The sequence below is a fragment of the Taudactylus pleione genome, unplaced genomic scaffold, assembly GCF_031769625.1.
Source record: "Taudactylus pleione unplaced genomic scaffold, aTauple2 ptg000952l, whole genome shotgun sequence".
Lineage (NCBI taxonomy): Eukaryota > Metazoa > Chordata > Amphibia > Anura > Myobatrachidae > Taudactylus > Taudactylus pleione.
In genome coordinates, this window is record NW_028285353.1 from 236,558 (window position 1) to 247,500 (window position 10,943).

The 10,943-nt window shown below is 49.3% G+C and overlaps 1 protein-coding gene across 2 annotated transcripts in view; it reads right to left on the bottom strand.

The window, feature by feature from the left end:
* Positions 1-10,943, bottom strand: part of LOC148473237 (dual specificity tyrosine-phosphorylation-regulated kinase 1B-like) — a 143,643-nt gene that overhangs the window by 97,447 nt on the left and 35,253 nt on the right. The window contains exon 1 of one of the 2 annotated variants that reach the window (XM_088459918.1): positions 10,537-10,943. This exon is cut by the window's right edge and continues 365 nt beyond it. The exons of the other annotated variant lie outside the window; for it this stretch is intronic. Within the exon in view, the coding sequence (XP_088316044.1) occupies positions 10,537-10,672 (136 nt within the window). The 5' untranslated portion in view covers positions 10,673-10,943. The remainder of the gene's footprint in view (positions 1-10,536) is intronic. 2 annotated transcript variants of the gene reach the window in all.

A 10,943-nucleotide genomic window follows, 5' to 3' on the forward strand; every position in this document is an offset into this window, starting at 1 on the left:
CTTTCCGCGATCGCGCCCAGCACTTTGGTCGGGGGTAGCCATTGACCTCTATGGGTGCAATAACAGGCATCAATTGAACAGCGCCCCGCGAACTCCTGTCACTTAGACGGGAGATCGAGCGCGCTAAAACAATTGAACATCGCCCTAATAAATTGGAATAACTATTACAAAGAAGTATCTTAAGGGGGTGATTGAATTAATTTTTTTTGGTGCGCTCATTAATGGGCGCCAAATGTAGTCAGTGTTCTCCCCTGGCTGTTTTCTGCGGGTGCATCTCCCGGCACCCCCCATGCACTCCCGGTCACCCTCAATGTATCCTTGTTGCCACGGATGCGACGCTGAGCTGTGCCGACGCCACGTTCTTCAGATTGGAGGCTCAGTGTCCACCAGCAACAAGGACATGCCAGTGAAGGTTCCAGGTGATGGGACACGGCAAACTGGGGTGGGGGGGAGGTGCCAGGAAGGGGCAGGGAAGAGTTCGGAGCAGGGGATGTGGCATTGGGGCGGGGGGGAGGGGTAGTTGTCCATCACAATGCAGGGGCGGTGTCAGGTTGCAGGGCAAAGTTCGCTCCTCCTGTACAAATGTTCAGGCGGGAACAGTCACCTGAACGGATTAAAGAGAGCCTGCTAGTGGGGCCAGTATCTGTAGAGCTGTATATAATATATATTCTGTGTAGCCTGCTAGTGGGGCCAGTATCTGCAGAGCTGTATATAATATATATTCTGTGTAGCCTGCATGTGGGGCCAGTATCTGCAGAGCTGTATATAATATATATTCTGTGTAGCCTGCTAGTGGGGCCAGTATCTGTAGAGCTGTATATAATATATATTCTGTGTAGCCTGCTAGTGGGGCCAGTATCTGTAGAGCTGTATATAATATATATTCTGTGTAGCCTGCTAGTGGGGCCAGTATCTGTAGAGCTGTATATAATATATATTCTGTGTAGCCTGCATGTGGGGCCAGTATCTGTAGAGCTGTATATAATATATATTCTGTGTAGCCTGCTAGTGGGGCCAGTATCTGTAGAGCTGTATATAATATATATTCTGTGTAGCCTTCTAGTGGGGCCAGTACCTGTAGAGCTGTATATAATATATATTCTGTGTAGCCTGCTAGTGGGACCAGTATCTGTAGAGCTGTATATAATATATATTCTGTGTAGCCTGCTAGTGGGGACAGTATCTGCAGAGCTGTATATAATATATATTCTGTGTAGCCTGCTAGTGGGGACAGTGTATGTAGAGCTGTATATAATATATATTCTGTGTAGCCTGCTAGTGGGGACAGTGTATGTAGAGCTGTATATAATATATATTCTGTGTAGCCTGCTAGTGGGGACAGTATCTGTAGAGCTCTATATAATATATATTCTGTGTAGCCTGCTAGTGGGGACAGTATCTGTAGAGCTCTATATAATATATATTCTGTGTAGCCTGCTAGTGGGGCCAGTATCTGTAGAGCTGTATATATATATTCTGTGTAGCCTGCTAGTGGGGCCAGTATCTGTAGAGCTGTATATAATATATATTCTGTGTAGCCTGCTAGTGGGGCCAGTATCTGCAGAGCTGTATATAATATATATTCTGTGTAGCCTGCATGTGGGGCCAGTATCTGTAGAGCTGTATATAATATATATTCTGTGTAGCCTGCTAGTGGGGCCAGTATCTGCAGAGCTGTATATAATATATATTCTGTGTAGCCTGCTAGTGGGGCCAGTATCTGTAGAGCTGTATATAATATATATTCTGTGTAGCCTGCTTGTGGGGCCAGTATCTGTAGAGCTTTTATATAATATATATTCTGTGTAGCCTGCTAGTGGGGCCAGTATCTGGGCGAGAATTAATGTATAAATTGTTAATTCAAGTTTAAATTATAAGGTCAGAATTTAAAACATTGTATTATTGCGAAGGCCCCCAGCCGACTGGAAATATTTTCTGGGGAGAACACTGCTAGTAATTAAATTGGTCTGATTGGGTGCGATAATTAATGGTTGCCAAAAACAGATTTACCTGCATAAAACAGTATAATCAGTCTGAAGCCCTGGTTAGCGCACCCTAACAGTAGTTTGGACGCCCAAACCACAGACTCCGGCACATTTCTGCTGTCCTCCTCAGGAGAGCAATCTGTGCTCCTAACTACTAAACGAAGAAACAATTCCTAGTCTTCCCGCTAGGCTGCCTCAGCATGGCACCCTGACCCAATTTTAAGACCGCAAAATGTTCCCTGCCCTACTTGCCAGCTGCTGACCCCACAACCAGGGTGGTTACAGGGGGGGTGGATTGCAGTGCCCTCTAAAAACAATACTGCAGTTTTCATGAGGATCAATGGAAGAAAAGCTTATCCATTTCGGAAAATGTATGTTAGTATGTAGGTCTACAATACTGCATGGACATGTGTTCTATAGAATAGTCATCAGATCTTATTCACATCCACAGCTCAAATGACAAAAGAAACAGCTCAAAATCTGCCATTAAACAGGTGCTCTCAATGGGGGCTACTCAATTCAGCACGCCGTTTAGTCCGACTAAGGGTCTCTTCCCGTATACTCCTGAGGGTGCGAGGAGAAATGAGACTTAAGTGCAGGCCGCGAGGCTGTTTTCCAGATTAGCGCGTTGCTAACAGTCTCGCGACCGGCACTTCAGTAGGAGAATGACGATTCTCGCGACTAAAAAAAAACAACTGAATACTGACCATAGAAGCCAAAAAAAAACAAATCAACTCTTTACAAGTGAGAGCAGATTGTAATCTTTCTGGACCAGTAGCTCTCACTCCTGAAGGAAGATCTTGTTGATAATGTGATCAGAGTGGGACCCAGATACATAACACATCCTGAACTGTATTTCATTGGGCTCGATTCAATTCAGCACACTGTTTGGTTCGACTAAAGGATTTCTTCTCACACCTCCAAGGGAGCGAGGAGAAAGACTAAAGGGCGGGCGCGTGGCTGTTTTCCTACTTAGCGCAGCGCTAACAGCCGCAAGGCCGGCACTTTAGTCGGAGAATGTTGGTTCTTGTGACTAAATACCCAGATTAAGTCGCAAGAACCGGCATTCTCCAACTTAAGTGGCAACTGTCAGATCAAACAGCGCAGTGAATTGAATAGCTCTGGGAGCTCCCTCCCGAGGCTAATCAGCATCGCGCTGAATTGAATCGAGTCCATTGAATGTCAAGCAATTGCAACAATTCAGTAATAACCATCAATAGTTGTTCCAGAATATCAGAAGCTTCTTGGCTCTCGGCATGTGGCAGCTTACAGCTATTGCCCAGCTGCCAAAAAAAGTGGAGTTAGGATGACTATTGCAGCGTCCTTTTAACCTAGTAAAAGCTCAACACAAGTGCTAGTGGAGAGCACTAAAACCTAAAGTTACAAGTGACCACCAGTGGCATATGGCATGGGTGCCAACCCCCTAAAATTGTGCTAGGTGGGGAAAGGGAGTTCTAAACCATATATTAGTGCGTGGCTGGAATCCTGAATACTATAAAACCTTTCTGCATTAACTTTCTCTGTGCACACAAACCAATGTTGACCATTAAATTAAGCCACTATTTCCCCAAATCTTTCAAGATGGTTGGCATCATTTATTGTCTGCATCATGACTAAGCTAAATCCAAAAGCTTCCAATCCCGCACAGATTCATGGCAATCATTGGGCTCGATTCAATTGACCGCGACTTAAATAGCGCCGGGAGGGGGCTCCTGGAGTTATTCAATTCTGCGCGCGGCTAGGTCGTGGAATGCCCGTTCTCCCGCCCCTCAAACAAGGTGTTTAGTCATGAGAACAGGCATTTTCAAATTAAACTTCCCGGCGCTACGGGCAGAAAACAGCATTGCGCCTATACTTTTGCTGGATTTCTGCTCACACACCTTGAGGGATGCGAGAAGAAATCCTTAACAGTGCGCTACATTGAAAAGCTCCGGGAGCTCCCTCCCAGCGCTATTTAATTTGCAGTAAATTGAAACGAGCTGACTAACTTTGATCTAACACACAGCAAATCTAAATATAAAAGTAAACTATATACAGGTGCCTGGAAAACAATCATTGGGGGGAATTCATTTCAAAGTGATAATGAATAGCTCCGGGAGGGAGCTACCGAAGCTATTCAATGTGATGTTTGGTTGTGCTAAAGGATTTCTTCTCGTACCCCCTAGGGATGAAAGGAGAAATCTGACAAAAGTGCCAGCCTTGCAGCCGTTTGCCAGCTTAGTGCGGCACTAACAGCCTCGCGGCCGACACTTTAGTGGGAGAATGCCAGTTCTCGCGACAAAACACCCAGGTTAATTCGCGAGAACCAGCGTGCTGAATTGAATAGCTCTGAAGCTCCCTGAATTCCACCCAATAAATTGGCAAAGAGAATCAGGCTTCCACAGAAGCCTGATTACACAATACTAGAGAGGAAAACAAACTGGCCAACAATATATTACATTCAATGCGGATATACCTACAAAGTGAAAGCAGGCAAAGTTTTTTTCAGTTTGAGCGTAAAAAACAATCCAATATTTCAATGCAGTTTCCTTTCTGCATATCGGACAAAGACCGACCATACAAAACATTAGGACCAAGAGCACATCTAGAAATAAAGCAGCTTCGGATTTGATGTACACACATTCAGTCTGTTATTTCCAGGAATGAGTCAAACTTCAGAGCTTGCAGAACACTCACCTTACCCTACCCCGCCACTAGAACAGAGACCTCTAAAATCGGTACAAATTTGTATTTACATTATTCTAGGAGTTTCCTATCTAAAAAAAAAAAAGCACAGAACAGTAAGGGGGAATTCAATTGTTTTATGCAATGCGCTAATTAGTGGGCGCCTGACGGAGCAATGAAATTGTTGCTTTGTCCGGGTGCGAATGCCGCTGCTGCACACATTTTCGGTTTGGAGGTGTCAGGTAGAAATGTGCAAAAAGTCTGGTTTGAGTTAGCTAACCAGAACTTTAGAAGGGGCAGGACAAGAATGATTATTAATGGGCGCCCAAAACAATTGGACTGCTCCAACGGGCGCCCATTATTCATTGCAGCGTTAAAAACCATTTAATCACCCCCTTTATATGACATAAACCTGTGTAGAAGCACTGGGCTATTGCCTAGCCAATGAATTTCCTTCTAGATAATTAAGAAAACCAAAACTATGAGGGCGATTCAATTCAGTGGGAATTGAATAGCGCGGGGAGGGAGTTCCTGGAGCTATTCAAATTAGCGTGCTGTTTAGTCTGATTAATGATTTCCTGAGGGTAAAAGGAGAAGACCGACTACAGTGCAGGCCACGAGGCTGTTTTCCGGCTTAGGGTGGCACTAACAGCCGACATTTTAGTCGCGAGAACCGGTTTTCGTCGAATAAACACCCAGGTTAGAGTCGTGAGCACTGGCATTCTCCGACTTAACTTCTTCCTGTCAGAGTAAACATCGCGGTGAATTGAATAGCTCCGGGAGCTCCCTCCCTTCAGCTGAATCGCCCACTATGAATTTTCCTGACAGTTTAGTAGATTGCTACAAAACAACCAAACATGTTATTAATCTATACCAGTTCAGTTTTGTTCCTCTAGTTAACTAAGAATTTGTGTGCGCAGTTCCATTTGCCCTGCATGTTTCAATCTGAATATATGTATAAGTAACCAATTTATTCAGCACCAGAACCAGGGACTCTGCATTAACACCTACATTTCAAGGGTCTGGTGCACCTACAGTATGTAACAAGGCAAAAGCTCCACAACTCCGTACTCAATGATTAGAACAGGTAGCAAAAAGGTTCTTTAAAAACTTGACAAATTTAGGCAAACAAATGTAAGTGCGCCTTTTTAGAACACAAATATGCAACGCACATCTGTCCTGACTTCTGCAAATAGCTTCTGGTCATGTGACCAAGCGTAACCAAAGCATCGTCGGCCACGTGGAATAAGAACAGGAGCAGTAGATGACCGTGTAAGGATAACCTGGGGAGTTATTATAAACAAGGCAACAGGGTGAGCAGCACAGTTCATTGTTTAGACAAGGGGTTACCAAACTCCACCATTACAGTCAAGGATTTAAGGATATCCATGCTTGAGCCCAGATGGTTAAATCAAACTGACTGAGGTACTAATTAAGTCACCTGTGCTCAAGCATGGATATCTATAAAACCTGAGGTGTAATGGCGGAGTTTGGGAACCTCTGGTTTAGAGAGCTAATAAAACACTTCCACTTAAAACAGCTTCCCAAAGTCTCAAAGTCATGTGCGATTTGTTTTTAAGCAGGGAAACAATGTTGGTAAAATAGATTAGTTGGAGTTTGCGGTTCTCAGAGCATAATCACTGAAGTAATATTTCATCTTGGCAGCGAGAAACCTCAATTCAATCTGATCTATTCAATTCTGAACGTTGGCTGCAATTTATTTTATGCGCTAGCACCTGGAAAGTTTGCCCTGGCTATTGTATGACATATCCAGAACATCTATCTGTACAGACACGGAGGACTGGATGTTACCACTCTGTGCCTGTATCAGTATAATCATGGCATTAGGAATATACCGTACATGTGCAATACTCCATTCTGCCATTGTCATCAAACATGTACCGTGAGTGTAAAAAATAACATTTGCTAATTACAGCACAGCCAAGGCTCTGACTTGTATCAGTCATGCACAGGTCACCAAGTAGACCAGCTTAGCCCAACAACTAACACATAAAAAGCCTAGATGATCTTTACAGGTTTCAAACACCACTATAATGGTGCATACACACGATCAGATTTTTCCTTCAGATATGAACGATAACGATTTAAAAATCGTTCAGTCGTTCATATCTGAAGGAAAATCGTTCATATCTGACATGCCTGAACGATGGACGATCAACGATGCGCGTTCCCGTTTGTCAGATAACGATATCTGACATCTGATGTGTTTGCAGTCAGACTTGGACGATTCCATTCATTTTAATGCAGTCAAAAATCGTTCAATCGTTCAAAACTTTGGTAAAATCGTTCAAATCGTTCAGTCGTTCATCTGACAAATCTGACAAATCTGACCGTGTGTACGCTCCATAAGGGGTTTTAGATAAGAACAACCCCCAACAAACTGTTCCAAATACCTTTTCCATCAATTGCTAGTAGAACCCCACTTCTGTAAATGCAGACTGCTGGCTTTCCACACCATTCAACATTACTGAATACTGTTACACATCACTATAAACATATCCTCCAAGCTTACACAACTGGCCCTGCTGCAATGGGCATCCTAGGACTTCTGGTCCCGCAACAACCAGAGACAGTTGAGCACCCTATGCGCACGCTGTACAGGCATGACATGGTGCAGATACCATGACAAACAGAGGGGCCTGGTTACAGGTAATGCAGGGAGCACCGCACACACAGAGGGGCCTGGTTACAGGTAATGCAGGGAGCACGGCACACACAGAGGGGCCTGGTTACAGGTAATGCAGGGAGCACGCAACACACAGGGGGGCCTGGTTACAGGTAATGCAGGGAGCACGGCACACACAGAGGGGCCTGGTTACAGGTAATGCAAGGACCACGGCACACACAGTGGGGCCTGGTTACAGGTAATGCAGGGAGCACGGCACACACAGAGGGGCCTGGTTACAGGTAATGCAGGGAGCACGGCACACACAGCTGGGCCTGGTTACAGGTAATGCAGGGAGCACGGCACACACAGAGGGGCCTGGTTACAGGTAATGCAGGGAGCACGGCACACACAGAGGGGCCTGGTTACAGGTAATGCAGGGAGCACGGCACACACAGAGGGGCCTGGTTACAGGTAATGCAGGGAGCACGGCACACACAGAGGGGCCTGGTTACAGTTAATGCAGGGAGCACGGCACACACAGAGGGGCCTGGTTACAGGTAATGCAGGGAGCACGGCACACACAGAGGGGCCTGGTTACAGGTAATGCAGGGAGCACGGCACACACAGAGGGGCCTGGTTACAGGTAATGCAGGGAGCACGGCACACACAGAGGGGCCTGGTTACAGGTAATGCAGGGAGCACGGCACACACAGGGGGGCCTGGTTACAGGTAATGCAGAGAGCACGGCACACACAGGGGGGCCTGGTTACAGGTAATGCAGGGAGCACGGCACACACAGGGGGGCCTGGTTACAGGTAATGCAGGGAGCACGGCACACACAGGGGGGCCTGGTTACAGGTAATGCAGGGAGCACGGCACACACAGGGGGGCGTGGTTACAGGTAATGCAGGGAGCACGGCACACACAGGGGGGCCTGGTTACAGGTAATGCAGGGGGCACGGCACATACAGAGGGGCCTGGTTACAGGTAATGCAGGGAGCACGGCACATACAGAGGGGCCTGGTTACAGGTAATGCAGGGAGCACGGCACATACAGGGGGGCCTGGTTACAGGTAATGCAGGGAGCACGGCACATTCAGAAGGGGCCTGGTTACAGGTAATGCAGGGAGCACGGCACATACAGAGGGGCCTGGTTACAGGTAATGCAGGGAGCACGGCACATACAGAGGGGCCTGGTTACAGGTAATGCAGGGAGCACGGCACATACAGAGGGGTCCATGGCACATACAGAGGGGCCTGGTTACAGGTAATGCAGGGAGCACGGCACAGAGGGGCCTGGTTACAGGTAATGCAGGGAGCACGGCACATACAGAGGGGTCCATGGCACATACAGAGGGGCCTGGTTACAGGTAATGCAGGGAGCACGGCACAGAGGGGCCTGGTTACAGGTAATGCAGGGAGCACGGCACACACAGAGGGGCCTGGTTACAGGTAATGCAGGGAGCACGGCACACACAGAGGGGCCTGGTTACAGGTAATGCAGGGAGCACGGCACACACAGAGGGGCCTGGTTACAGGTAATGCAGGGAGCACGGCACATACAGAGGGGCCTGGTTACAGGTAATGCAGGGAGCACGGCACATACAGGGGGGCCTGGTTACAGGTAATGCAGGGAGCACGGCACACACAGAGGGGCCTGGTTACAGGTAATGCAGGGAGCACGGCACACACAGAGGGGCCTGGTTACAGGTAATGCAGGGAGCACGGCACATACAGAGGGGCCTGGTTACAGGTAATGCAGGGAGCACGGCACATACAGAGGGGCCTGGTTACAGGTAATGCAGGGAGCACGGCACATACAGAGGGGTCCATGGCACATACAGAGGGGCCTGGTTACAGGTAATGCAGGGAGCACGGCACAGAGGGGCCTGGTTACAGGTAATGCAGGGAGCACGGCACATACAGAGGGGTCCATGGCACATACAGAGGGGCCTGGTTACAGGTAATGCAGGGAGCACGGCACAGAGGGGCCTGGTTACAGGTAATGCAGGGAGCACGGCACACACAGAGGGGCCTGGTTACAGGTAATGCAGGGAGCACGGCACACACAGAGGGGCCTGGTTACAGGTAATGCAGGGAGCACGGCACACACAGAGGGGCCTGGTTACAGGTAATGCAGGGAGCACGGCACACACAGAGGGGCCTGGTTACAGGTAATGCAGGGAGCACGGCACACACAGAGGGGCCTGGTTACAGGTAATGCAGGGAGCACGGCACACACAGGGGGGCCTGGTTACAGGTAATGCAGGGGGCACGGCACATACAGGGGGGCCTGGTTACAGGTAATGCAGGGAGCACGGCACATACAGAGGGGCCTGGTTACAGGTAATGCAGGGAGCACGGCACATACAGGGGGGCCTGGTTACAGGTAATGCAGGGAGCACGGCACATTCAGAAGGGGCCTGGTTACAGGTAATGCAGGGAGCACGGCACATACAGAGGGGCCTGGTTACAGGTAATGCAGGGAGCACGGCACATACAGAGGGGCCTGGTTACAGGTAATGCAGGGAGCACGGCACATACAGAGGGGTCCATGGCACATACAGAGGGGCCTGGTTACAGGTAATGCAGGGAGCACGGCACAGAGGGGCCTGGTTACAGGTAATGCAGGGAGCACGGCACATACAGAGGGGTCCATGGCACATACAGAGGGGCCTGGTTACAGGTAATGCAGGGAGCACGGCACAGAGGGGCCTGGTTACAGGTAATGCAGGGAGCACGGCACACACAGAGGGGCCTGGTTACAGGTAATGCAGGGAGCACGGCACATACAGGGGGGCCTGGTTACAGGTAATGCAGGGAGCACGGCACATACAGGGGGGCCTGGTTACAGGTAATGCAGGGAGCACGGCACATACAGAGGGGCCTGGTTACAGGTAATGCAGGGAGCACGGCACATACAGAGGGGCCTGGTTACAGGTAATGCAGGGAGCACGGCACATACAGAGGGGCCTGGTTACAGGAAATGCAGGGAGCACGGCACATACAGGGGGGCCTGGTTACAGGTAATGCAGGGAGCATGGCACATACAGAGGGGTCCATGGCACATACAGAGGGGCCTGGTTACAGGTAATGCAGGGAGCATGGCACATACAGAGGGGTCCATGGCACATACAGAGGGGCCTGGTTACAGGTAAGGCAGGGAGCATGGCACATACAGAGGGGCCTGGTTACAGGTATTACAGGGCCCATGGCACACACAGGCCGGTAATATGTAGGACATGCAGGATCACCCACTTCTGGAAGGCTTCTTGCTGCCGCAGTGGGCAGGGGGCAGGTAACACACGGCGGGATCCTTATTGCCCCATTCCGTCTGTAAGGCTGTGAGCATCCTCTGAGGGGGAGCCTCGTCACTGCTGGATGTGATCACCATGGATGAATGTGGGGCCGCCTATAGATCCATCGCTGCCGGCTGCTCGGTATTATCACAGGTAGGAGAGAGAGGGACAGAGCCCTTATCTCTGAGGGAGCATGCTGCCTGCCGGGGGCCGCTCCGGAGCCCTGGGACCCAGGTGAAGGTGAACGCGGGTCATGGAAGGTCACGTCCCAGCGATCGATCCCAGCGGGACTGGCCGGTGGCGGTGTGGGGGGGAGGCGGCCTGCCCGGACAGACGCTCCCCGGCTCTGAACTCTGGGGCTCCACA